Consider the following 25,790-nt stretch of genomic DNA (forward strand, 5'->3'; position numbering starts at 1 on the left):
ACTTCCCCTCAACTTTTCCTCTGCGTCGAACTTGACAGGAATACCCTCACTTCACCAAGCTATAGGAATCGAAGAGACTTTGTGTCCTTTGGTAAAAATGGTTTGGCCTGAGAGTGAGAAAGGGAGTGTGGTTTCTGGCTGGGGGCCCGCAAGCACCGCAGAGACGGAGACATACGAGAAGTCAGGCGAGTCGTCTATTGATACTCTGCTCTCCAAGATATATCTAACTCAACGTTACAGGAAGCGAAGCCTCCATAAATTATCGTCTTCCCGAATGGTTTCTCACACAATGTGTTAAGACGGTCGCGGACTCTCAAGATCCAAGGATTACACTGGTGAAAAGGTGAAACAGCTGGTGACAGTCCATATGGATGCTACAATGCTGACTAGATAGCTAGTGAGAGCGAAGATATCGAGAAGTTCCCAACCGAGGCACCCATGACGACGTATGAGGTCCAAGAAGATGAATATGTGGAACTACGCGATATCATCGCCGCAACGGTGCTCAGTGAGCGTGCATTTCCAGGCCGGAAACTCGACCATACGCAGCCCACCATGAAGATCAATTCAGAGAGTGTTATGTATATCACAGCCTTACTTGAGTATCTAGCCAGGGATATCGGTGCAGCCCTTGTATCCGTCGATGCTGAGGACCTTTACGACCTTGCCTGCGATTTCAATGAGCAAGAGAGACAAACGGCTTCAGAGGTCAAAAGTGAGCCAGAAGCCGCCAGCTGTCCGGAAGCTCCTCAACCCAAATACAGGGATCGGAATTCCATGGTAATGTTCTACTTCGGTGCATCAATTCCCTCCCAACGGGTCCATAATGTCATTCAAACCATTCTTGATGCGTCGCGGACAAAGAATGCGTACGCAACTTCAACCGAAACATGCAATCCAGTAATACTTCACCTCCGGAACGCTCCTGGTATTGCCAACCTGAGAAAAGGGGAAAGTATTCTCCAGAGATTCCGGTCCGCAGTCCAGAATCGTCGGCAGAACAACCAACCGATAGTTATGGTTGCTAGTCATTCGAGCAGTGATGATAATTTGGGCTGTTACTACCCAGAAAGAATCCTGGCACATGAGCCTTTATTTGAATTTGACTTTGAATCCAACATCTCATACAGAAACGCAGCATCATCTCATGTGGAAGTTAAGCAGATTCGTCTTGAGCGGCAAATCCGGCGTCTCAAAGGGAACATGCGCTCCATTCTTCCGGTGAACCTAGGCTGGGCCTTGCTCTCCGAGAACGCTCCACTTGATCTATCTGGTCTCCTTCATGATGGAGAGCTTCCGGACATCGATATAGTTCGAACTGCCATGCAAGTTGTGGGTCTCGCGGGAAGAAAAGGTACGCTCCAGCCTTATGATGTCCAGCAGGTTCTGGCTCGCGCCGTTCGCAAGAAGAGCAAAGTCTCGGACGACGACCAGCAAACCAAGAGTACGCTCGAGGAGAGGCTTGACAAACTTAAGATATGCTGCAATAAACATGAAGTCAATCTCTTTGGCTGTGTTTTTGATCCAGGTAATGGCTTTGGCACGCTGTGACGTTCAAACAAATTGCAGTTACTGACAATGCAATAGCGAATTCAAAAGTGACATATGATGATGTCATTGTTGAAGAACGGACAAAAGAGACCATAAAATATCTAGTTTCCCAGTCCAGGCTACATTTCGAAGCTTCTTCACAATTTCTTATAGATAGTACGAGGCTTTCTGGCGCCCTGTTCTACGGTCCGCCTGGTACTGGAAAGACTGAGATGGCCCGGGCGATAGCGAGTGATTCGAACGCTGTGATGCTTAGAGTCAGTCCCGCAGGTCTTGAAAGAGCAGTGAGCACTATCAAAGCCGCGTTCACGCTTTCTAAGAAACTTTCCCCGTGCATCCTATTCATTGACGAAGCCGATGCTCTCTCCTGCCAAGGCTTCGTAGATGTTATTCCCTGGCGACAACATGATTTGACTCAGTACCTTGAGGAAATGGATGGCTTGGCCTCTAGTAAGGATGCCCCATTTGTGCTTTGTGCGACGAACAAGCCGCTTGACCTGGACAAAGCATTGTTGAGAACGATGCCCCTCAAAGTGCAGTTCAAGCTTCCCGGTAGCATGGAAAGGCGCAAGATCCTTGAGGTTTTCTTGAAAGAGTCAGACTTGGATCCATCGTTCGACATGGACAGTTTGGTTCACGCTACAGAAGGCTCCTCTCGATCGGACCTCCACTCACTCTGTGGACAGGCTGCTTTGGAGTTTGGTATTGACCATGTCAGCAGCAAGACTGATAAGAATGGCCAAGAGACAGCTTCTATCATTATTAAGTTGAAGAATCGCCACTTTGACAAAGCTCTATGTAATTTTCGTCCATCGGTGACATCCTGATCGCATGAGGATACCATGGCGTTCAATTCACTGCTCAACTCACAGAGGCTATGACCACTGACCCGAGCATGTAGCAGAGAAATGCAGATACATTATTATTTTGTTACTTATCCAGTGCCTTTGAGACCTAGACAACTTGCATGTAGGCCTCATTCCAGTAAATTCCATATAAAGCTAATGTGGGAACCCAATTGCATGTATTCTCATTCTAGCTCTTGCAAGCAAATGCCAGGTGGGTGTGTTGTAAGAAATATCTTTTAGCTGTGACAGACACAGTATTGATTCTGAATAAGCGAGCATAAAAACCTGCTGCCATGTGGCTCATGCATACCTTGCCTGACAGAGACAGTTTTCCCATCCATGATGCGCAAGAGCGCTCCTTCATCCAGTGCCCTGGATTTAGTCGCGAGTACCCATGAACCGGCAGATGTGATTTGGGTGTTGCCCCGGGAATATTCCCAAGCAAACGGCGACTGCCATCATGTGCCAGGCTTACAAGGCTCGCGGCGGGGAGATGGTGAGACTGGCGGGACTGTTCCGAGTGGTACTGGAGACCAGTCGAGGGAGGGCGGAAGCTCGCCTTGCAGGACCTGGTGTTACTTCGGCTGCCGTCAGTTGTCTTCCGAGACAGGACCCAATCTATTTCAAGAATCAGTATCACTTGATCTTGTGTTACTTGCTTCTCTTCCGAGTTGCAATGGATCCTCATTGGCATTGTTAGCCCAGTGAAGGAACATGCCGCGTTGAATAATGACTAGTTGGGTTTGAGTTTCTTTCAAGGGAGGATGGCGGGGCCTCATTCACGGGGGCCTCTGACACCGTCATTAAGGGAGATGCCGGTTACGGCTTGGGCAGTTACCGCCCGGTATTGAAGGGATTCATGGGTGGCTTTGAATAGGGTATATCAGGGCAGGAGTCCCCGCTCTCATTGATCGATTGATATCGATTGATAATTTGATGCATTATTGATCTGGTTCAACCCTCGGCGGTGTCTATTATCAACACAATGGGAAATTGGTGGTCCAGACCTATTATTGATACTAGTTGGTGGTGGGTGAGCGGTGATGGTAAATACGGGGATGGCGACGACGGGGGCGGCGGCGGCGATGGTGGTGGTGATGAGGCCTTGCCGCCCTTGCAGCCAGTGAAGGGGCAACCCGCCTGGCCACTACTACTAGTAGTCAATGCAGAACCGCATCCACCGTCTCCGAACTTAGCATCACCCACAGAAAAAAGTAAGTCGGACGCTTCCTATCTAGATTGGTTCCCTAGTTTCTTTTTACTAGTTCCCTGTCAGTCTCTTTTTATCTTATTTTATTTCATTTTTCTGTCTTTCGACCATATGGTTCTTCATCATTTCCTCTCATCTGTCATTTACCCCACCATCAAGTTGGCGTTCGGAAATCCTTGACTAAAAGGTGAGAGAAAATCGCACCGGCAAATCTGGCCAGCCTGAGAAAGCCCAAAAAAAAAAACGGAGGCGGATTTTCTTTTCCAATCGAACGAAGGCCGGCGCGCGACTTCTTTCCTTCCCCTTCCCATCTCGCCTTTTCTAGGTTCTTCCCTCCACATCCACTCGCCTTCCATTCCTCCACCCACACAACACCACTCACCACCCTAGAACCCACCCCCCGGTCTGACCAACCCAATCAATTCCAGTGTCGAGCTCAGTTTCGAACCCATCCATCGTGCTACCTCGAGCTGCCACGAAACGTGCGCAGCTCCCCGTCACGACGTCTTCCACAAAGCGCCGTAAGGTAGCAGAGCCTCGCAAACCAGGGTCGCTTCCGGGTTTGTCGTTCGCCTCGCAGGCCGGAAGACGTCACGGCCAATCCAGCTCCGGCCAGGCCTCACCCTCGCGGCCTTCGTCCCGTCGCCCTTCATCCTCTTCCCGATCGCATCGCAGCCAGAGTTCCTCAACCTCACCGCCTCCACGTTACATTCCCGCTCATCTGCAGGACGAAGTCCTCGGCTCCAGATCCCAGGCCACCGCTCGTTCTCCCACTCCAGACTCCGCTGGAAGTGTTCTCGACTATCCTTCGGCCGCCTGCGCTGGTCTGACCCTCCACAGTGACCCCGCGACCGATATGTCCGGCTCCGACGACAAGGGAGACTCCGGTCTCCCCATCTCCGGTCCTGATGTCCACGAAGCCTCCGAAGCGGATAATGACATGGAGATGGATTTGGTTCCGACAGAGAAGAACGCCCAGTCCCGTTCCAACATCCCGGACTCGATGGACACCACAGGATCGGGCGACGACAACTCGACCAGAAATGACAATGGCTCGGCCTCCGACAGTGTATATCCCACCTCTTCCAGCATGTCCACCTATACTGCCCCGACCGACACCCGTTCCCAGTCTAAAGCCGAGGCCGGCGTTGGGTCAGCCGACCGGCCGTCCTATGACGATCAGGTTGCACAGGTCACCCGATTCATGATGCAGCCGATGAAGGAGAAGCAGAAGGGATATGTGGTGTCGACTTCATGGTTGAAGCGGGTGTACTCGCGGAGCGCTACCCATGCAGAGAAGGCAGACAAGACAGCCATGGAAGGAGACATTGGACCCGTTGACAACTCGGACATTGTCCTGGTGACCGACCCGGCCAATACGGGCTTCAAGGATGAGAGCGGAGAGCCTTTTGTTCCTCTGCGACCGGGCTTGGAGATGGGGGAAGATTTTGAGATTATCCCTCAAGGGGGCTGGGACTTGATCATGCAGTGGTATGGTCTTGCAGAACAGTCCCCAGCCATCGTCCGCTACGCTCATAATACCGCTCCGGTCGGCGATGCTCAGAACATCCAATACGAAATCAACCCACCAATCTTCACAATCCTGAAGCTCACGAACCCGTCCGCGGGCACTTCTATGAAGTCGATGAAGGAGAAGACTATGGCCCCTGTGAGAACCTTGGCGAGCAGGCACACCAACTTCCAGAAGTGGCTGAAGCAAGCCAAAGATCTGGCCCACATCGACATGTCAACCAAGGTTCGTGTTTGGAGGGTTCTCGGCGGGCTCGGTAGCGCCACTGCGTCGGCAGCAGTCACCCCAGCCGCATCCCGCAGTGCTTCTCCCGCCCCATCCGCGTCCCTCATCGCCAACGCTGGGGGCAACCTGGTACTTGATCTAAACACCTTCCTTTCGCTGTCCGAGGGGTCTCAGCGTGAGGTGCTTGACGAACCCAAGGACCAAACAAACAACCCTAACTACAACGGCAAAATGACATTGGGGCTTGCAGGCCTCAATAGCAGTGAAGTGGTGGTGCTTGAAGAGAAGCTTTCGGGATCTAGCGGAGAGTGGGTGTCGGAAGCCTCCAAGCAGACCCTGAGCCGCCTGGGCGTGCCATCGGGCAACGTGAAGAACAGTGTTCCTTCCAAGGTGAAGACCAAGAGTCCTGCTACCAGCGGACGCTCTTCTCCAGTTTCAGAGCCTGTCCGGGGAAGACGCAAGGACGGGAAACCCCGTGGCTGCACGGGTCTGAGCAACCTTGGAAACACCTGCTACATGAACTCTGCTCTGCAGTGTGTCCGTAGTGTGGAAGAGTTAAGCTACTATTTCTTGAGTGAGTCTTGTTTCCGAGATTGAGATGTACCTTACTAATCACTATTTAGATGACATCTACAAGAAGGACCTCAACCCCAGCAATCCGCTGGCTCACAATGGTGATGTGGCCAAGGCATATGCGAACTTGTTGCGCCAGATCTATGACGAGGCCGGCCAGTCTTCGTTTGCGCCCCGGCAGTTGAAGCACACCATCGGCCGCTACGGTCCGGCATTCTCTGGGTATGGTCAACAAGATTCCCAGGAATTCCTTCTCTTTCTTCTGGATGGTCTGCAGGAAGACCTGAATCGAATCATGAAGAAGCCTTACATCGAAAAGCCGGACTCGACTGACGAAATGGTGCACAACAAGGATGCGCTCCGGGAGTTTGCGGACAAATGCTGGGACATATACAAAGCGCGCAATGATTCGGTCATCACTGACCTCTTTGCCGGTATGTATAAGTCGACTTTGGTCTGCCCTGCTTGCGACAAGGTCAGCATCATCTTCGATCCGTTCAACAACCTCACCCTCCAGCTTCCGATCGAGAACCTTTGGAGCAAGGAGCTCTTCTATTTTCCCCTCAACAAGAAGCCAGTCCTCGTTGATGTTGAGATCGACAAGAACGCCAGCGTGAAGTCGCTGAAGGAGCTGGTCGCTAAGAAAATGGGCAGCGACCCCCAGCGGCTGGTCATGGCTGAAATCTACAAGAACAAGTTCTACAAGATGTTTGACAACACGATCTCAATCGCGGAATGCCAGATCAGTGGCAATGATGACATTGCTATCTACGAGGTCGAGTCCGTCCCCACCAACTATAACCCGGATAAGGTCCATAAGAGCTACATCTCATTCAGTCGCTCGGACCATGAGGAGATCCCGGCTCTGGATTCGCCACGATCGGATCGGTTGCTCGTACCGATTTTCAACCGAGTGGAGAAACCGCGGGGGAACAACGCCAAAAATGCGCAGAGGTCGCTCTTCGGTGTCCCTTCGTACGTGGTTATCAACCGGGAGGAGATTGGCGACTATGATGCTATTTTCCGCAAGGTCCTGTCACAGGTTGCTTCGATGACCTCCCGTGACATCCTTAATGAGGAGAGCATGAACGAGGTCAGCCAAGAAGACTCCGACACCGTCGTCATGAACGAAGATGATGCGCAGTCGGCTGACTCTAAGATTAAGACTGCGTCCGTGGATGGCGAGGACGGCATGGTCGATGTCTCAATGCGTGACGCAGAAGATAGCCCGAGCGACACCCCGGCTCGCCCTGAGAGTACCATTTCGGCCAATCTCCGCGGTCTCTTCGAGATGAAGCTCATCAAGTCGCACGATGTGGTGCCCACCGGGTTTTCGTCTGTGGATGACCACAAGGAGTATCCTAGGATGTCGTTCCGAATCAAGGCGGCCCCGAAGAAACAGAAACAGGTAAGTTTTCCATCGCCCTTGGAGTTGCTTATGGCTGATTGTTTGAACAGTCCGAGGAAGCTTCGAATGCTGTTGAGCAGAAAGATGAAGAGTCCGGCGACAAGGGCTCTGATAATGCCAACGGTGAATCGGCTCCCAAGCGACCAATGATTCGTCCCGGGGAGGGCATCGTGGTCGACTGGAACGAGCAGGCCTACGACGCCCTTTTCGCCGGGAACAGCCGCGACAAGGATTCCGTGCGTGGAGTGCCGACGTGGACGGATGTCGATAGGGTACCCGACCCAGAGCTTAGCAAGCGCCGTTCTCTCCGGCAGAACCGTAAGAAGAGGGGCGTGACGCTCTACGAGTGCCTGGACGAGTTCAACAAGGAGGAGGTTCTTTCGGAGAACGATGCGTGGTACTGCCCGCGCTGCAAGGAGCATCGCCGAGCCAGCAAGAAGTTCGAACTGTGGAAGACGCCAGACATTCTCGTCATGCATCTTAAGCGATTCAGCGCCAGTCGCGGATTCCGGGACAAGCTGGACGTTCTGGTCGACTTCCCGGTGGAAGGGCTGGATATGACGGGTCGTGTGGAGGCCCCTGAGGATGGCAAGAGCCAAATCTACGACCTCTTCGCCGTCGACAATCACTACGGTGGGCTTGGAGGCGGCCATTACACGGCCTACGCGAAGAACTTTATGACGGGCCAGTGGAACGAGTACAATGGTAAGACAGGCGTGTACCCGATCCCCGTGCAGTAACTGACAGAGAGGTTAGATTCTTCCGTGTCGCGCCCTATTGATCCCCAGAGTGTGGTCACCTCGTCGGCGTACCTGCTGTTCTACCGGCGTCGGTCGGACCGGCCGCTGGGAGGCAAGGTGTTGGAGGAGGTCACGGAAGCGTCGACGCGCGCGAATAGCGACATGGAGTCGCAGACCGAGTCTCGCGGACAGTCTCCGTCGGGGGAAGGCCGGCGTCTCGGCGGCTCCTCCCGCAATGGGTCGTCGAGCGCCTTACCAGGAGTCGCAGCAGCTCACCAATCGGGAGATGGTGGTTTGCCAACTGGAACCCAACCGAAGAGCGGGGATGAAGACTCGCCCCCGGACTACTCGAACAGCCCCTCGTTCGGCGAGCGGAGCCTAGGACGCACCCCGCGACTGGAAGGTATGAATTTCGAAGACGAGGAGATTGGCGACGACGCCCAACCCAGCTCGTTCCGCCCCATGGACACGCCCTCGTGGTCGTTCAGTCGCGTCTCGGATGCTCACGGCCCTTCACAGATGACCACGACGCAAACTGACGACGAAGACCTACTCGACGATGGCGCCAGCAACCAGGCGGTTGGCGGTGGCGATGTCAGCGACCCGGACCTTCGGATGGCCTCATTGATGGACAGTCCGCGAGGCGCGGCCTACCCGGGGACACCGATGGAGGAGTCATCGTTCCAGGACATCACGGCGTTCGGAGCCGCCGGGGATGACGATGAGGATGACGAGCTACCAGTGGTGGAGCTCCAAGTGCATGACGACAAGTAAAGCGCTGTTGTCGGGGGGAGAAGAGAAGTGGCAATTTTTATTCACTTTTGGAAATGTGCAACGAATGATACAGGTGTTTAGATCGCCGGGGATGGCGACAATGATCTTTCGCAGAGTGGTTGATGATTTCGCGGGATGAAGTCGATGACCCTTGCTAGTTATGGTGTTTTTCCTTCGATGCCCGGAATAGAGGGGCGGTGGGATTGGCAGGGACTGGGTGGGATTGCATGCATTATACGGACCTGCATTTACATGTTGTATTCTTCAAGGGGTGGGGGGGAGACAGCGGGATGAAGGAGGGAAAAGCGTGTTGGGGGAATTGTGCATGAACGTGTATCTATCTGGAGGAACAGTCGGGGGATTGATTATTGTGGCGGCACCACGTGGAGCTGGCATCCGTCATTGGGGCCTGCAGCTGTCATGGGATGCGCATCATCCATCGTACATTGTCTGAATAATATCCAGTACACCTCTACCTTCCGCTATACTCCTGTGCCTGCCTCCTCCACCGGTCAATATTTCCGTTCTCCCTCCTTCTTTTCATTGTCTCCCTCTCTTATTGCCGCCTTTGCTGCCGCCTTCGTTTCCCCCGTCACTATTTCTTTGGCTTCACCTTTTACTCCAGCAGACAGCTAGCTCATCTCTACCACTCGTTCACTATCAATATCGCTGTCTCATTTCCCTAGAGACATTTCTTACCAGTATCTCTTCATCTCATCATTCAGCTCTCATTTGAATCCAACCCTCTCGTCTCCTCTCCTCCTTCATCACAACCAACCTACCTCCCACCAACCACCCAAAATGAGTCCAGCCATGATGTCCCTCCTACCCAACGACCCCAACTCAGACGACACTGACATCAACATCAACAATGACACCAACATCAACACCAACTTCCCTCTTCTCTCCCGTCCCACCTCACCACTTCACACCCAAATACCTCGCCCACCAACAACATCTCACTCTCAACTCCAAGCCCTTCTCAGCCGATACCACTCCGCCCGCTCCGACTCAGACCATGCTTCCTCCTCTTCCTCCTCCAACCTCACATCTACTACATTCACAGCACCCCTCACAAACTCCACCGTGACCAGAACCACGGCCATACAAACCATCCCACCGCTCACGAACGGAATCACCGTCCCCAACAACCCACGACCCAGATACGCCATTCCAATAGTAAGAAGGAATGCCATCATTCCCGATGAGTGGGAATGGAGGGATAATAGACTTGTCAATAGGAGGACGAATCTTCCCATGTTCAGTTGGCAGGAGGATGCGGTTATGCGGGATTCGTACTTCACTTCTATGTATAATAGACATAGGGTGGCTAATCCGACTATTACCCCGAGGCAGCGCGGATTGCCGCTTAGTGATAGTCAGGTTAGTTTGTTGGATTTGGGTCCGAGTTTGACGGGGGATGATGGGGATGGGGTTGGAGCTAGGGGCAGGGGGAGGGCGAGAGGGAGAGGGGGAGGGGAAGGGGGAGGGGAAGGTCTAGGACTATGTCTGGGGAGGCTGTGGTGGAGGGAGTGGAAGGGGAGAACAATGCGAATGGGCATGTGGATGTGGATGTGGATGTGGATGTGGATGTGGATGTGGATGTGGATGGGGATGGGGAGAGGGGAAGGAGGAGGGAAAGGGAAGCTGAAGGGGTGGGAGTCGGGCTTGGGGTTGGGGGATTTGATCGGACTGGGTTGGAGAGACGGGTGCGGTCTATCATGCTGGAGAATCTCAGATAATGGGAGGAGACTTCGGTTTGTGGTGTTGCTACCTGGAGTCTTATGAACTGGATGATGCGCTGGATGAAGGAGGATAGATATGGCAGGGGACATGAGCTGGTCAAAATTTCTAGATTGGGGATAAGAGGGAATAGCTTGAGGCGTCGGGGATGGCACTTTCTTTCTGTATGCCTGGGTCTTTAAACTGGCATTTGTTCCTCTGTAGATACTACTACTACTACTACTACTACTACTACTACTACTACTAATCAGAATGATCACTATGATGCTCAAGACCTTTTCCTCAGGAGTACTAATCCCATGGACCAGATATACCCGTACCAGTACCAGCCAATAAATCTACATCCACTTCTTGTACTACTATACACACTAACAACACAACACAATGATAAAAGAAAGCAATGTACTCTATAATGACTATATACATCTAAACCCACCTTCCCACTCTAGTATAATATATACTATACTCTCCCTGGATATTGTATCGTGATCTTCGGGATCATTATAACGATAGTAATGACCAAGACCAAGACCATGATCATGACAGTGAAAATATGATCATCTCACAACGGGCCATCCATCCACGTACTTTATAAAATTATATCCCATTCGGGCTTCCTACATACCAGCATTATTATCAGCATACCATACAGTCTCATCTCACATGAACCAACGACTATACGAAGGAGGGAGCGGGGACGGGGACGAAAAAAAACGTACCTTGAACTCCAAGCTCACCGATTTATTCACTACAATAATCAGAATTAGCAATTACCGAGAGTCCCCAACTTATTCATTCAGGATGGAAGGAAAAAGAACTGTGGGAAGAGAAAAATGTAGGGGTAGGTAGGTATACGCACAATAATGATAATAAAGCACATCTACTCCCTCCTCGCCATCATCAGTCAATACGCCCTGTCCACCAGGGGCATAGACATCTCCGTTTGAGCCGTAGATGATTTCTCCTCCGCCGTTGACGAGATCTCGGCCTTGTTTGTCGACGAAGGGGCCTCTTGGGCTGGAGGAGCGGCCGAGGCGGATGCTGTATCTATTTTCAGGTTACCGTTTAGCATATTTCTAGGACATGACTGGAGAGAGGGAGCTGAGGGAAGAGAAAGGGACATACTCCAACCCCGGCTTGGGCAACTTCTCCCGATCGAAATGGCAACACTTTCCCCAACTAAACCAAAGATAATACCACGGTTCGCGGTAAGATATGAACGCACCCTCGATGGGATGCATTCCTGTCGAATCTCCACAAATCCCATCTGCTTTCTTTCCCGGCGGATGCACGACTGTTGGTTCGAAGGCCAGATGCCGAACTTCTTCTCCCCGGGGATCTGTTTCCAGGAGCCCCGGCTGTAACGGGACTTGCCAGATACCCGTCCAGAAGCTGCCGAAGTTCATGTACCCTTGGTTGGTGGTGTGGTCAAGGATGACGCTTACGTCAATGGCGTTGGCCCGGTCGAAGGGGTACAGGGTGGACTTTTTACCTGCGCCGGAAAGGGCGAGCGGCGCGTGGTCGGTCCAGTCGTTTGGGCCGGGGGAAGAGGAGGTTGCGACTCCGATGGCGCTATTGCGGCAGCCGCCGTTGCTGGTTGCGTAGAAGCAGTAGTAGGTTCCCGAGTGGAAGAGGGTAGTGGGGGCCCAAGGGGCTTTGAGGTCGCCTTTGGGGAGGATGCTGGGGCCGTCTAGGACGGTGCCAGCTTTGGCCCATGGGCCGGAGAGATCGGGGGCTGTGTGGATGGGGATATGTGGGCCGGAGCCGTAGGAGTGGTAGATGTTGTTGACCCGGATGATGCTGGGGTCGTGGATGTGGAGGTTGGTGATGTGCGTGGGTGGGAAGTGGCCGTCATAGTCGGGTTCTGGGAGAGTGTTGTCGGGGGTTCAGTGTCTTGGGGTGGTGAAGGGGTGTGGAATCGGGTGTAGAGGGCGTAGGTGAGCAAAAAGAAGAGAGTGAGAAGGGAGATGGTTTTGATGATGCGCCGGAGCAATGGCCGGGTGAGTGGGGGTTGGGGGAGGATGGAGTTGTCGTCACTGGATGTGGAGACGGTGAAACATGGTAGCTGGGGCCATTGTTTGGGTATCATTGTGGGCTTGATGAGCCCAGTGGCTCATTGCTTGTTCCTTGCTGTGAGGGTGCCAAGAAAGCTTGGTCTGTCGTCGCGATTGACCGCCAACTGGCGAGTAGTGGTGTTGTGAGCCAGAAATGGAGGTGCGATCTCGACCAGCGATGTCGATGAGAGTAGGATAGAGGGGTATGCCGTAGCAAAGCGAACCTAGACCGGCCAAGGGGTCTTGAGTGGTCCTTCAGGGATTGTTGTCATGGATATTGCCGATTCAGCCGTTCATCCGGTCAACCCCCTTCCAAGTGTCTTGTCTAAAACCGCGTTAGTCGCGCCTGCTGGCTCGGAAGGGGAACGTCGTACCTGGATGCTGCGGAGCCACACGGGCAGGACCAGCATGGTGAGGATGCAGTCGGCGCTAGCAATGGCCGGAGGGAGAGAGCCTGAGAGGTTGATCAAGCTCGCGGGCTGTCTCCGGGGCCTCGTCGATCGCACGGCAGCCTGGCCAATCACGGAGGGGCAGATGATGAATGTCTCGCAGCACCGCATCATCTACTCTTACACCATCGACATCACCCTCTTTTGTAGAGAAATCGGTCCATTTTTTTTCTGTTTCGATTTTCCGGGTTGTCCGAGGCAATCGTTTTAGCCCAAGAACTGATTGAAGTTCCACTGATATAAAAGTGCGACTCAGAAGGACCATGTCGGAATATATATTTGGATAGGGATCTATTGTATCAGTCGACTTATATAGATGTCTGACAATTGGCGTGAAAATTCTGAAGTATCATCATTATACGCATCAATAGCATACAAGGGTACTCGATCGACGACGGCCGATATACACCAGCACGTTCAGATCTACATGGCCGAGGTCATACTGGATTGCCAGTCCGAATCCATCGGCCGCTGATCATGCCAGTAAACAGTTAAAACCAACGCCCAGCGCTCCAATATCACTTAAAAATATCCTTAACTACCGAACTACGATCTTGTCCACCTCGTCCTTGGCCTCCGTCCATGTTTCCAGGTTCTTGCGCGCCCAGTCCAGGTGGCACCGCGCGTAGGCAACCTAACCAGTCAGCTTGGCTCTTGAGCAGAGGATTGAAACTCACCATATACCGCCGGAGATCCATCTCCTTGTCTTTCTGGAATCGCTTGAGATCTTGTAAAACACCTGCGCTGGCATCCTTGACGTCCTTCTCGGACACCCCAAGGGCTTGCTCCAACTGCGACCGTTAGTGTAATCTCAGCACAAAGGAAGCAACCACATACCTGCACCAAACTCTCTTTCGTCTTCCCAATCTGGTCGCGTCGTGTCCGTTCTGGATCAACATCCACAAAGCCATGGACAGCGTGGCTGATCCGACCGAAGATCTTGTTGGCCACGAAGGTCCCACTTGACGTCTTGCGATGTGCCGGGGACGAGGGCCCAAAATCGGGGCGTCGCAGTGCGGGATTTTGTTGCGGCGGGTGCGAGTTGATGGATTCGCCGTGTGTGGGAGGAAAGTCCGAGTCTACAGATGCACTGTCCTCAGAGCCAGCTGGACGGGCTTCGCCCTCGGACCCTCCGGGAGCGCTCACGGCCGATGAAGTTGACAGGGATCGCTGGGTTCTTGTGGGTGGCCCCGGCGGCGATGTACGGTTGAGGTACTGCTCAATGCGTTTTGCTTCCATCTCACTGCGCTCCAGCGAGTCGAGCAGCGTCTTCTTCTTGGCTAGTTCATCGCGCGTCATCTCCTCCTGCACCCGTTTGAGAACCCGATACCGGAGTACACTGCGCACAACGCTGGCAAATTGTGCGCTTTCTCGCATAGGCTCTGCAAAACTGGCGCTCAGCGAAGCAGACAACTCCTCCGTCTCGATGTAGGAAGTATCGGCCGCTTGTCCGACTCGTTCAATGGCTGCCGCCACGGTTGGAGACGGCTCTGACAGAGAAAACCCGTTATACCGTGCTCCGAGCTCCATGAGGTCGGCAGATAGGGATGATAGATGGGCCAATGTGCGACGGTTGACCTTCTCGATGTTTCCCTGGAGCAGCAGCTCAAGCTCACGCGTAGACGCCTCGAAATTGATGAAGTATGGGTCCAATTCCTTCTCACTCAATTTTCGCGACTCCGGGGGGAAGCGGGTTAGCAAGTCCGGCGCGGGGGGTGTCTCAGTGGCAGCAGCAGTGGGCGCAGTACCCCCCGCACCCGCCGACTTGAGTTTAGCAGAGGCCGAAGGCACTGGTAACCAGGAATGAGCGGGGGTGGGATTGGCGGGGTCTAGAGGTGGAGCTTTCAAGTTGTTCTTGGGCACCGACGACGCGGGGTGTGAATGGAGGACTTCGCTCTAGATAGAATCAGTACATGGCTCGTCGGCGATCACCGGCACACCTACCCAGCTGACGTTGGGGTCCAAAAACCTCCACCAGACCCCATCCTCGCGCACCTCCTTCATCCGGCGACAACGGTTCAGGAACACGGCCAGCATTCGCTTGCGGAGATCAATTATGGCGGTATCTTCCTTGGCTTTGGTGGGCTTGGCGGCATAATCGGCCATCGTATGCTTCTCGGGAATGGGCGGCACAACGAGGGTTGGGTGGAGATTCACCAGGGTTTGTCGCAACGACGCGAACTCGGAATACCGTCTGCGGACCTCGAGATCCTAGATTTGATTAGCCGAATCATTTCTGCAGCTCGGGCGTGATTCTGACATACTCCCGTGCGTATTGTGTACACGATGAAGCTGCCGCCGCCTTCGTGGTTCTTCCCGGCGTCTGTGATGAGGATCGGCATCTCCGGATTCTCGTACAGAATCTGCTCTATCCGACTATCGTAGGCACTCTTGCGAAGGTAGCCATGGCCAGATTGTTGAGCAACGTAGCCTGGGGCATCGTCTTCGTCGCTGAGATCCTGTTGTTGTGAGAGAAAGTCCGGTGGGTTGTCCGTGGATGATCGGCTGGAGGGAGAGGGAGGGGTATATTCGCGATCGTAAAGCGCTGCAGAGGTTAGAGCGAGCCAGCGGCCAGATGGAGATGGCAGATCGAGGGGCTTACTGGGAGAGAGGGTGGCCGAATGCAGGGACTCGGAGAGATGCGCCTCGTTATCGAATGCGCCGTACGGGTTGTTATCCTCGTCGTTCCACATGGCGGAGGGAGGGAGGCTGATCAGCAGCCTGAGTCTTTAGGGAGAGGGAGAGCGAGAGAAAGGTGGACCATGAATCGGGAGAGACAATAGAATAGGAGAAAGAAGCAAGTTGAGAGCTCTAAGGGACAGGAACCGAGGGAGGAATCAGCTGGGAACCCCGACAGGCAGCGCCGGCTCTCTCGCGGGGATCAACGTCACCGCCTCGGGCGTGCCGCAGCGACCATCTCCGCCGCCTTACATATAAATAGATCATCTCTCCACCACTTCACAGTCCACAGTCCACAGCTTCCACAGGTACAGGCACCAATACAATCCCATCAAGCTATCTGTCCTAACTACCACCCATCCTCTGGTGCTTGCGCCTCCCCCGTCATCGGTTGCAGAGCCGCCATCAACGCATTGGCATCCACCCCATATTGAGGCTGCCCCCTTCTCGAACCCGCCTGACTTGGACCTCGCGCGGCACTACGAGGCCTGTAGCTCCTCTTCGAACCCTGTTTGCTAGCTGCAGGTATGGCCGGAGGATTGAGGGCAATCTGTTCCCATTCCCCAACGGAAGCAGCCTTGCTATTAGGTTCCGCATCACGCAGCGGAATATCCCCTTGATCCTGCAGCGTAATTCTATTAGGAAAATTAACAGCAGGAGCGTGAGCAGGTTGCATCCCATTTCTGTTCGAAGGAGGTTTGATAGGAGATTGTGGGGCATATTGCTGATTATCCCAATCGTTTCGCGAAGAAGCCTTGCTGGGCAATTTAGCTGGAGTCGGGGGAGCCGGCATTCCGTTTCTGTTCCTAGGGGGGTGGGATGCAGACATCTGAGGGCTCCATCCGTTGTGCGACGCAGGCTTGCTAGGATGTTGAGATGCAGGCTTACCACCAGAATCGCCAGTACTGCCAGCACCAGGGCCAGCACCACCACCCGGTGGAATCCCACCGCGCCCTGAACCCGGCGCAGAAGGACCGGCTTTTCCAGCCTTCTTCTCGCCCCCTTTTTTCCTCTCCGCCTCCCGACACTCTAACCAGTGTCTTTTGCCTCCTCTGTCCGCGAGCTCAATCTTCTGGACGGCGACTTCGGGTTGGCGGGTTCGACGCCGTTCAAAGCGGCCGTTGTGGGCGCTGGTTCTGAGTTTGTAACGCCACCAGATCCTGAGGAAGTAGACCATTATGGCCGTGAAAATGAGTATCGAAATGAGGATTATCACGATTGTGGTGTTGGAGTGCATTGTGAGGGAGAGTGCTTGTCTGGGGTGAGTGTGGGTTAGTAAGGTTTTGTTATCATGGTTTGTATGGGGGGTGGCTTTACTGGCTTCACTGATGATGGTAGATTGTATGTGATGACAGGTAAGTGAGTAGATGGACGCGTCTGAGATGACGTGCAAAGTAGTGCTATCGCCATGGAACGTAAGATGAGAAGGCGAGTGTAAACAAGCCATTGCCTGGGTGTATCCACAGCAGTGAATGAATGAAAGCACCTGCTACTGTAGGACCTGTTTGTCTACTCAGAAAGCCTAACCACAATCCATAAATGCAAAAAGGACAGCGTGAAATTCATCTCTATACTTTTCTCTATACCACACCACGCCCAACCACCTCACAATCATAACTCCAAAGCAGCCCGTATCCTCGAAATCCAATCATCATGCACCAAAGATCCCTCCCCGCTGGCAAGCAACACATGAAGCTTCTCCTTCAGAACCTCAACCCGTTCCGGACCCAAAAGCCTAGCAGCCGCAGAGTCCCTGGAAACCATCGCCCCAGCCATGCCGAAAAGCCGCACGCCCAGAGTGAACGTCTCCGGCTTCGAGGCCCAGCCCAGAAGTCCGTCCTTTTCGGTCTCGTTGGCGAAGATCTCTCCGAAGCAGGAGAGTCCGGTGGACACCCAGTTGAAGAGGGTGCTGAGGGAGGCTTCGTCGTACGCAGATTCGCTTAGCTGGCGTAGTCGGGCGGACCAGACGTCTACTTCGCGGACTTCGTCGATGAAGAGGTTTTGTTTCTCTTCTTCGAAGAGGATGGTGCTTTCCTTGCGGAGGTCGGAGAGACGGTTGGGGATGGATACGTATTTGGGGATGGAGGTGCTGAGGCGGGGTTCCGCGTCGGCGATGTAGGCTGTGGTTCTTTGGTAGAGGAGGCGCGAGTTGGTGTAGTTCTCTGTGATGAACTTGGAGAGGAGCTCGCTTGCGTTCAGGGGGGAGAGGGCCACTGCCTTGTCCGGGGAGACGGAGGAGCTTGACAGGACCCAGGAGGCGGTGGAAGCGGCCAGATCGCGCAGCTCTTCGTCGTCGTCGTTGAGCATATCGTATAGAGCCAGGTAGATCTCCAAAAAGGCGCTCTCTGTGCGAGGGGCGCTGCCGGCAGGGCGGAGTGTGCGCGCAAATGCTGTGACGGAGGATACGGCGGCAAGACGCGTGGTGAATTCCTGAGCTGTTTAGCGATGATTTGAAACTAGGGGGCGTTGAACGTACTGTCTCCTCTTGCATGGCGGACTGCAGCCGTGTTGCCCATTCCAGTACATCAAGATCGGAGCTCTGGCGGCCAGAGATCGTCTTCAATGAAAGGAGACATCCTTCGAGGATGAGCTCGGCGTCCGAACGATCTCTGTTCCATATGTTCTCGCTTGAAGCAAGTTTTAGATGCTTTTCTAGCGTCTTCCAAGGGAGGTCAATCTGGGTGACAGCATCATTGTGGACGTCTAGGACGAACGACAGAGCAGATGCTAGGCATGAGATTGCCGATGCTTTGACTTCCTCGGGGTAGGCGCCGAGGATAACAGTGTAATAAAGTTTGATCAGAGCCTGTCTGTACTGAATCCTCTCGCCAAAGATCTCTTGGATGCGCTCCAACAGCCACTGGCCAGCATTGGGGTCAAAGCGCGAAACAACACCGAGCAGCGGCTCTACCTCGCTCAGCTTGTCTGTCACGAACATCTGCAGAACGGTGACCCACGAGATGGCGCGGCGGAGGAGAGAAGGAGCGCGGGTGGTGCTAAAGGTCTTCCAGGACGGGTGCGACGAATCGAACACGAATTGCCGGATGCTGGCGAAAGAGTAGAATTCGGACAGCTGGCTTAGGGTAGTGATCATTTTTTCTGCAACAGGTTAACGGATGATCCATCTACATGTGTGGCTCGACTTACCCTCGGCGCCAGATTCGATGCTCTTCTCTACGACGTCGCTCAGAATCTCCAGCAGAATACTGGCAACGAACGGGGACTCCGCGAATGGGAAGGATGACGCGAAAATGTTCTTCAGGGTGGATAACACCTCATCAATGTGCTCTGCAATCAATCAGTAAAAGCTCATGGAACCTCGGTCACACACATACCGTTCCAGAAAGAGAACGAGCTCGACGCAAGCCTCCGAAGAGAATACTTGATACAGAGAGCTTCTCCATGGAGATAGTCTTGCGTCATGGTGTCCCTCTGCACGTTCAGCAACGCCTTGATGCTGGCCAAGACATCTGAACGGTTCAACAGCGAGGCATAAACTCGAGCTGCATGTTCTCTGATGCCCCAAACTGGGCTCTTGAACTGCTCCCGGACATGTGCCCGCAAGAGCTCATCGTCGACTCCAGTGACATTCGGGACCTTTTCAGCAATGAGCTCCAGGGCTGGGAAAACTCGCTCCGTAACCCTGGCGTTGTCGCTTTCGCCAGCATTGTCGCTCTTATCGGACGGGCTGAGAAGGGTCGGCAGGAGTTCAAACAGGCCAGGATACTTCTGGAAGGAAACTCGGGCACCAGGTTCGGAGCCTGAGATACCACCGAATCCCAGACCAGTACCAGTGCGGCACATGCGCGTCAACAAGGCGCGGAACAGCATCAGACCCGAGTTACGGAGGGCCCAACTACGACAGTCAGAACGGACGGACACAGAACTCGAATGACACTTACATAGGCGATCCGAGGCGTTCAGCAGAAAGTCTCAACGCAGGCATGATAAAAGGTTCCGTATGGGGTCCCAGCTTGGTGTTGGTGAAGATATCTTTGAGACAGTTCATCGCATGCACCTGCGGCAAAGGCACGTCCTGTCTCGACGGGTCATGCTCCGCAGGCAAGTGGGAGATCTCGTGAAGGTCCTTGATGACACTTTGGAACAGCGGTCCGCCTGGCTTCGAGGAGAGAATGCCGACAACTAGTGCAGGAAGACCAGCCGAGCGGCGTGTGAGTTTGGAAGCAGACTCAAAGATGATCTTCTTCGCCTCCTGGTACCACCGACTAGGCAGCGCGGAAATCTCCTCGCTGTTTGATTGACCGCACCGTTGGCAGCAAGTAGCAAATGTCTGAGATACGGTCGAGAATGCTCCTCTGTGCCGGAGTTCAGCGAGCTGGATGAAGCTGAGAGTTCCAATCTTCTCGAAATGCTCAACCGATAGCCCGGTCTCGCCTTCTGGGCCGTATGCCTTGTTGGCAAGTGTGGCATGCAGAAGAAGACTAGGAAAGTCAGTAACAGTATACAGTCAAAGGAGGCAACGCACCTTGATTCGCGAAGAGCACGCCACGAGTAAGACAGGATATCCTTAGGGCCGACACCAAGTTCCTCGATGGGGTCATCTGTATGGCCTTCAGGCGAGTCGATGCAGAGAACAGGCTTCACCTCATTCCAGATCTGGTCGCAAACTTGCACGATTCTCACATGGATAGATTTCCAGTTGTCATACAAAGGTTGCCCGCTTGAAACCAACGAGTAAAAGTTGGGGGTAGCAATGATGTATCTATTCCATTAGTTTCACTCAGCAAAAGTTGTGATTGTCAAATACCTGAGAGCGGAGACGTATCCATGCAGCGGTGCATCACGCATGGAAGAGTTGAACAGTCCCCCTGCAAGGGAAAGCTTCTGCTCCAGCTTGTTTAGAAGAGTATCAACAACCATGGTCTTGTTCTCCCACCAGGGCGCAGCCAGATTCGCTCCATCCACGGCTGCTGCGCGGAAGAGGATATGGTACAAACGAGCAACGGTATCTGCATAGTCGGCTCGGCTGGTGTTGCTTGCCAGTTGTTCCGCCTTGGCGAGACCTTCGATGATTTGGGGGATCTCTCCTCCAGTCTGCTTGGCGCTATCAAACAAGACCTCCTGGGGGAACAAATTCAGAATGTAGAGCGAAGTGGCTCGCACCTCCTCGAAAGGATCAAGCAGAAGATCCACCAGCAATCTGAGCAGGGTAGGCTCGAACACTTCGAGGCTAGAGAGCCATTTTGTCTTGATATTGTCCGTCGCGGTGTATCTCCCATCAAGACCAGACTCCAGGAAGAGAATGATTGTCTTCAGGGCGGAGACGTGGCGAGGGTAAGAAGCCGTGGGCCGCAGGTCCGCCTTCAAAAAGTCCAGATATTCTTGCATGCACGCCCGAGTCGTCGTGTCATTCCGTGCAAGCTTTGGCTGCTGTTTCTTATTCGCTGGGGCTTTCTGTTCAATGGGACCGTCCTGATCCTCCAAAAGCCCACCCTTCAGGCGGATAATCAACTTGCGGATCATACTCAGGATTTCGCCTCTCGAGTAGGAATCCGACTCGGTATGCATAGAGGGCAGTCCGCTCAAGATCGCCTTCATCGTTGCCGAAGAGACTGGTCTTGTCGTCGATGGCGCAGTGATGAGCAGAGAGAGGGCTGCAATTCTGATAGTTATGTCGCGATGGAAGAGGAACTGGCCAATGACCTCGCTCTTCAAGACAAGCACATTGTCGGAAGCAGTGTTGGAGCCTGCTTTGGCGATGTATTCTATTTAACGTAAGCTTTTCTCGTGCAGCCACCACAAAGTCCACTTACGATCCTCATGAACAAGACCAGTCTTCTTGGCGACCTGCAGAGAAGAGAACAATAGCATGAACTCCGCCACCGGGGCATCGCTCATATCACCAGCGAGAAGACTGTTGAGAGGCAGTCGCTCAATAAACGATTTGAAGCCAGCCGGATCAATAGAGAATGATGGCTGGAGAACATAGGTGCACATATACTCCATGTTGTCCGAGTTCCTCAGCAAGATATAGCGAACGGGCGCCACCCAAACAGACGTCAGGTACTGAGAATTAGACGTAGCCTTTACTTTCTGGAAGAAGGCTGCCATCGTATCACCCGAAGCGGCAGCAAGCTCGGCCTTGGTAGCCCGGGCCAGCATACCAAGGACCAGAATCTCGGTGGCTGTCCGGTACCTATCACTCTCCGAGACATCCTGCAGGTACTGCGAGATATCGATAGAGAGAGCCTTGCAGTCCTCCTTGAAAAGAGCCGTCCAGCTCTCGTAATGATCCAGAAGCCACTGGTCCGTTAGCGAGATCAGCTCCAACGGCGTGATTGCACTCTTGCGGAGCAGCATCTCCAACGCGGCGAACGAGGCCTTTAGCCGCGCGCGAGGCTCGCCGAGAACAACGCTGGGAATCGTAGTCTCAATGATCTTCTTGCGGAGCGCTGACCGATCAAATTCCTGGCGAGTCTTCACCAGCAGGGCGACCAGCGACTCCAACACCTGCTTCATCGGCTTGGGCTTGACATCCTTGTATCGGGTCATGAAGACCTCAAATACCGACAGCCAAGTCTCGTCGGAGCGAGCTAACTGCCTCGTGCTCTCGCAGGTGGACGTCCGCGCTGCATCCAAAAAGGCACTGAGCGCATTACAAGCGGCGGTAGTATGCGCATGAGAGAGCGAGGCCGTAGAGTAAGTCTCCAAAAGTGACTGGAACACCCGGTTGACTTTCCTTTTCACGATGTCAGACAACACCCAACGAACATTAAAGAAGTAACTGTCTTACTCAATATCATCACATGCGTTGGTGAACTTGATCAGCGGACCCTTGCCAATGCGCACGAGGGTCTCCTCCGGCAAGATTTGTATATTCTGCGACACCTGCTCCATTTCTAAGGCGAGCCCGGCGCCCCCAGGGACACCGGATGCTGGATTTCCGGACATACTTTTTTACAGAAACGGCATGGCAACCTCCAACGAGGGGGTTCAATTAGCAAACCAACACAGATAAAAAAAAAATCCCAAGCTCCAGCCCGCCCCCGCGTTTCTGATCGCGACTTTTGCCTCTGGTGGATTTTCGAGAGCGGGTCCCCGAATCGGGTTAGCCTCGGGAGAACCATAATCCGGACAGAGGGATTGCCGCATTGCCCCAACGGGAAGGTACGACTGAGGAATACTGCCGGGCCGCCGCCGCCGCCTTGGCCGTCGGCCGTCAGTCCGGGTGAAAGTCACGGGGCTGAAGTTTTTGTTTCTCGGACCTTGAATTTACCTGCTCCGACCTCGCGACCATCTCAAGTTCGACTCCATTCCCCCAAGCTGTCAGGGTTCGCGACTTCATCATCCTCTACCTCCCTCCTCTCCTCCTCCTCCTTTCTCTTTCTGTATTCATATATACACCTTTAATTCTTCACAATGTCGAACATCTGGGATTCCCTCGGCGGACGCAAACAATCCAAGGGCTCCGAAGCCACGGCCCCCGATGCATCCAGCTTCCTTTCCGACCTCCCCGACCCAACTCAACTTCACCCTCTCGCCGGCCTGAACCAAGAAACTCTCGATTACATTACTCTGGAAGATTCCGCGCTGGACCAAACGCCCGGGTCGCGCTCCGTGCTGCCGTCCCGCGGCTGGTCCGATGATCTGTGCTATGGAACCGGAACGACTTACCTGGCTGCGTTGACTCTGGGTGGTGTGTGGGGTTTGGCTGAGGGACTGCAGAAGACGCCTGCGACGGCTCCGCCTAAGATCCGTCTTAACGGCGCGTTGAACTCGATTACGAGACGAGGCCCGTTCCTCGGTAACTCGGCCGGTGTGGTTGCGATGGTGTACAATGGAGTCAACTCCGGTATTGGATATGTGCGGGGTAAGCATGATGCTTCGAACAGCATTGTGGCGGGTGCGTTGAGTGGAGCGGTCTTTAAGAGCACGAGGGGTCTGAAGCCCATGGCTATCTCGGGTGGTATTGTGGCTGCTATTGCTGGTGGTTGGACTGTAAGTTCTTGCCCGTTGAGCATGATGGGAGATCGGCTAACAAAAATTAGGTCCTGAGCAAGACATTCCTGTAGATGTCATGCTTGCAGCAGCAGCAACCGCTGCATCCTATATTGTATTTTAGCACCTCGAAGCGAACCGAATCGAATCGAGTCGAGTCGACCTGATCCGTCCGTCCGTCCGTCCATCCACCCACGTTTCGGAATCCCATATGATTGTATGGCCGTGTTTTAGCAAAAGTGGAGGGTGGTGTTGTTTACCTACACTTCGGTCGGTTTCGCTGTATTAGAACGGGTTCTTTTGGTCGTTATTCTGTCTCACACATCTTCCCTCCGGCGTATGAAGCATTTCTATGTGGCATTATCCATGGATCGGACCGGCATGGTAATGGGTTTATTTCTTTTTCTAACTTTTCTGTACATATAATGGTGCTTTTGTGGTGGTTGATGAAAGAGACTGTTGGACGGAGTCTTTTGTCTGACCTTAATGTCACTATGAGTGCCAATGAATATTTCATGGACTAATGTTTTTTCAGCCGGCCCGCTCCGTAGCCACCCATATCTATACCAACAGATCCAGATCCATTTCCTGCATTATCCATCTAAAGTCTCAAGAATCCCTACCACCAAACAACGTCCAAGTGACTTTCGCGATCCGCAACAAAGCCATAATGCCTATATACTGCATCTCCCTCGGATGCTCGATCAACGCTTGAGCCGTCCGTCTCTGCGACACAAACACAGCCTGACCATCCTCTCATGCCCGTTCCTCACCGCCGCCATTAACGGCGTATTGCGACTGAGATCTACATCCTCAAGCTGAAGCAAGTATTCCACCACGGCAACGTGACCCTGTGCTGCGGCAACGAGCAGCGGATTGTGCAGATAAACATCCGGACACACCTTTCCCAATTAACATCTTCACGATGGTGCGGTGACGAGGGGCGTGGTGCCTGTTTCGGGGCGGAGGTGTAGGTGGGAGAGGAAAGCACGCACGACAGGAGTGTGGCCTCGGTGAGAGACGATGAACCCATACATGCCTTGATGGTTAGGGCTGAGTGGGAGAGGAAGGTGTGAATGAGATGGAGATGACCTTCGTGTGCGGCGATGATGAGTGGGGTGTGTAGCAAGGGTGGTTTATGTCCACCAGGGGATGTTGAAGGAGGACTGAGACAGATGTGAGGTTGCCTGCCTTGCTCGGTGGCTATGGCGATGGGAGTCATACCCCGGTAGTTGTGCTCTTGGGGACGAATGCAGAGGAGAGAGAGGAGAGAGAGGAGAGATGAGATGTATGGAGCAGCCGACTGGGAGGTGAGCCTCTGATGTCCGTCGGGTTGGGGTTGATCCCCGGCCGTTGCAACAGGTAGTCCACGGTCTAGAGGGCGTCTGGGAGATATGTGACCCCCTGCTTCGGATGTTGATGTCTTTGGCAGTAAGATGGAAGAGCCCTTCGTGGCCTCTGATTGCTGAGGGCCATGCCGTTATGGTCGTACTGCATACAACCATCACTGGTCAAGAGGAGCACCATGAGTCTGTTGTCTCGAAGGACTGCCGTCAGCAGGGGTGTCTTCCCCAGAGGCAGGTGCCTAAAGAAGGTGCTGGCCTTGTGAGAGGAGTTGGATGTGTGGTTGTTGAATGTGGATCAAAGTCCTGACAGTATCCTGAAGTCCAGACGTGGCTGCCCAGTGCAGGAGGTGCCGGACTTGTGAGAGATATGTGATGTCTGGTTGTCGGAGCAAGACATCGATGACTTTAGTAGAATGGTGGGAAGCAGCGGCCAGGACCCCTGCACGGACCAATTCAATTCAAAGTCACGCCGATTCAGAAGCGACTTCACTATGTGGATGTTAGCGTGAGCGGAAAGCTGCAATCAGTGCTGCTGGCGTGATGCCCGTCACTCCGGCAGCATTCACGCGGATATCTGTTGAAGCTAGGAGAGCCCGAACCACCGACTCATGGCCTTCTTGCACAGCAGCCAGCAATGGAGACCGATTCATATAGTCGCAAATGTTTGGGTCGGCTTCTCTGCTCTCGACTAAAACCTGTA

General features: G+C 53.6%; 9 protein-coding genes across 9 annotated transcripts; 4 read left to right on the forward strand and 5 right to left on the reverse strand.

Annotated features, from left to right (window-relative positions):
* Positions 1–1,323: 1,323 nt before the first annotated feature.
* Positions 1,324–2,378, forward strand: BO94DRAFT_515101 (ATP-binding protein; the record flags this gene model as incomplete). The annotated part of the gene is made up of 2 exons (XM_025609905.1): positions 1,324–1,528; positions 1,588–2,378. The coding sequence occupies 2 exons, from the start codon at positions 1,324–1,326 to the stop codon at positions 2,376–2,378; spliced, it is 996 nt and encodes a 331-aa protein (XP_025468507.1).
* A 104-nt stretch (positions 2,379–2,482) lies between these two features.
* Positions 2,483–3,407, reverse strand: BO94DRAFT_41988 (uncharacterized protein). Its single transcript, XM_025607397.1, has one exon. It carries the CDS (start codon positions 3,091–3,093, stop codon positions 2,587–2,589), a length of 507 nt encoding a protein of 168 aa, XP_025468508.1. The 5' UTR covers positions 3,094–3,407; the 3' UTR covers positions 2,483–2,586.
* Positions 3,385–8,860, forward strand: BO94DRAFT_545574 (putative ubiquitin-specific protease UBP12; the record flags this gene model as incomplete). Its single annotated transcript, XM_025613245.1, has 5 exons — positions 3,385–3,613; positions 4,038–5,939; positions 5,989–7,346; positions 7,397–8,051; positions 8,103–8,860. The coding sequence occupies 5 exons, from the start codon at positions 3,385–3,387 to the stop codon at positions 8,858–8,860; spliced, it is 4,902 nt and encodes a 1,633-aa protein (XP_025468509.1).
* An 801-nt stretch (positions 8,861–9,661) lies between these two features.
* BO94DRAFT_545575 (uncharacterized protein) lies at positions 9,662–10,602 on the forward strand (the record flags this gene model as incomplete). The annotated part of the gene is made up of 2 exons (XM_025613246.1): positions 9,662–10,243; positions 10,378–10,602. The coding sequence occupies 2 exons, from the start codon at positions 9,662–9,664 to the stop codon at positions 10,600–10,602; spliced, it is 807 nt and encodes a 268-aa protein (XP_025468510.1).
* A 403-nt stretch (positions 10,603–11,005) lies between these two features.
* Positions 11,006–13,079, reverse strand: BO94DRAFT_534383 (arabinan endo-1,5-alpha-L-arabinosidase). Its single transcript, XM_025611534.1, has 6 exons — positions 13,032–13,079; positions 12,641–12,982; positions 11,729–12,467; positions 11,463–11,650; positions 11,323–11,351; positions 11,006–11,220 (listed from the first exon to the last, which is right to left on the reverse strand). The coding sequence occupies exons 2-6, from the start codon at positions 12,690–12,692 to the stop codon at positions 11,161–11,163; spliced, it is 1,068 nt and encodes a 355-aa protein (XP_025468511.1). The 5' UTR covers positions 12,693–12,982; positions 13,032–13,079; the 3' UTR covers positions 11,006–11,160.
* A 320-nt stretch (positions 13,080–13,399) lies between these two features.
* Positions 13,400–15,941, reverse strand: BO94DRAFT_534384 (PX and BAR domain-containing protein). The gene is made up of 6 exons (XM_025611535.1): positions 15,709–15,941; positions 15,371–15,651; positions 15,051–15,317; positions 13,944–15,002; positions 13,784–13,897; positions 13,400–13,740 (listed from the first exon to the last, which is right to left on the reverse strand). The coding sequence occupies exons 1-6, from the start codon at positions 15,797–15,799 to the stop codon at positions 13,645–13,647; spliced, it is 1,908 nt and encodes a 635-aa protein (XP_025468512.1). The 5' UTR covers positions 15,800–15,941; the 3' UTR covers positions 13,400–13,644.
* Positions 15,942–16,081: 140 nt separating this feature from the next.
* BO94DRAFT_534385 (uncharacterized protein) lies at positions 16,082–17,249 on the reverse strand. Its single transcript, XM_025611536.1, has one exon. It carries the CDS (start codon positions 16,960–16,962, stop codon positions 16,135–16,137), a length of 828 nt encoding a protein of 275 aa, XP_025468513.1. The 5' UTR covers positions 16,963–17,249; the 3' UTR covers positions 16,082–16,134.
* Positions 17,250–17,331: 82 nt separating this feature from the next.
* On the reverse strand, positions 17,332–22,780 carry BO94DRAFT_515109 (THADA/TRM732 family protein). Its single transcript, XM_025609906.1, has 9 exons — positions 22,540–22,780; positions 21,560–22,485; positions 20,554–21,511; positions 20,272–20,508; positions 19,688–20,227; positions 19,121–19,641; positions 18,933–19,073; positions 18,262–18,884; positions 17,332–18,215 (listed from the first exon to the last, which is right to left on the reverse strand). The coding sequence occupies exons 1-9, from the start codon at positions 22,695–22,697 to the stop codon at positions 17,397–17,399; spliced, it is 4,923 nt and encodes a 1,640-aa protein (XP_025468514.1). The 5' UTR covers positions 22,698–22,780; the 3' UTR covers positions 17,332–17,396.
* A 385-nt stretch (positions 22,781–23,165) lies between these two features.
* BO94DRAFT_555928 (protein transporter TIM23) lies at positions 23,166–23,818 on the forward strand (the record flags this gene model as incomplete). The annotated part of the gene is made up of 2 exons (XM_025613829.1): positions 23,166–23,744; positions 23,795–23,818. The coding sequence occupies 2 exons, from the start codon at positions 23,166–23,168 to the stop codon at positions 23,816–23,818; spliced, it is 603 nt and encodes a 200-aa protein (XP_025468515.1).
* Positions 23,819–25,790: the final 1,972 nt, after the last annotated feature.

This window comes from Aspergillus sclerotioniger (genome assembly GCF_003184525.1).
Source record: "Aspergillus sclerotioniger CBS 115572 chromosome Unknown BO94scaffold_11, whole genome shotgun sequence".
Taxonomy (NCBI): Eukaryota; Fungi; Ascomycota; class Eurotiomycetes; order Eurotiales; family Aspergillaceae; genus Aspergillus; species Aspergillus sclerotioniger.

What these genes read in the sequence shown, in the direction of transcription:
- BO94DRAFT_534385 (XM_025611536.1), bottom strand. Translation starts at nt 16,962, where the DNA reads ATGGTCTACTTCCTCAGGATCTGGTGGCGTTACAAACTCAGAACCAGC.
- BO94DRAFT_41988 (XM_025607397.1), bottom strand. Translation starts at nt 3,093, where the DNA reads ATGCCAATGAGGATCCATTGCAACTCGGAAGAGAAGCAAGTAACACAA.
- BO94DRAFT_534383 (XM_025611534.1), bottom strand. Translation starts at nt 12,692, where the DNA reads ATGATACCCAAACAATGGCCCCAGCTACCATGTTTCACCGTCTCCACA. An exon ending in TTTCACCGTCTCCACATCCA is followed by an intron (nt 12,468 to 12,640) that starts GTGACGACAACT and finishes ACACTCTCCCAG; the next exon opens with AACCCGACTATGACGGCCAC. An exon ending in TGTGCTTTATTATCATTATT is followed by an intron (nt 11,352 to 11,462) that starts GTGCGTATACCT and finishes TGATTATTGTAG; the next exon opens with TGAATAAATCGGTGAGCTTG.
- BO94DRAFT_515109 (XM_025609906.1), bottom strand. Translation starts at nt 22,697, where the DNA reads ATGTCCGGAAATCCAGCATCCGGTGTCCCTGGGGGCGCCGGGCTCGCC. An exon ending in AACGCATGTGATGATATTGA is followed by an intron (nt 22,486 to 22,539) that starts GTAAGACAGTTA and finishes CATCGTGAAAAG; the next exon opens with GAAAGTCAACCGGGTGTTCC. An exon ending in CCGCCATGCAAGAGGAGACA is followed by an intron (nt 18,216 to 18,261) that starts GTACGTTCAACG and finishes TAAACAGCTCAG; the next exon opens with GAATTCACCACGCGTCTTGC.
- BO94DRAFT_534384 (XM_025611535.1), bottom strand. Translation starts at nt 15,799, where the DNA reads ATGTGGAACGACGAGGATAACAACCCGTACGGCGCATTCGATAACGAG. An exon ending in CGAAAGAGAGTTTGGTGCAG is followed by an intron (nt 13,898 to 13,943) that starts GTATGTGGTTGC and finishes TAACGGTCGCAG; the next exon opens with TTGGAGCAAGCCCTTGGGGT. An exon ending in TGGATCTCCGGCGGTATATG is followed by an intron (nt 13,741 to 13,783) that starts GTGAGTTTCAAT and finishes CTGACTGGTTAG; the next exon opens with GTTGCCTACGCGCGGTGCCA.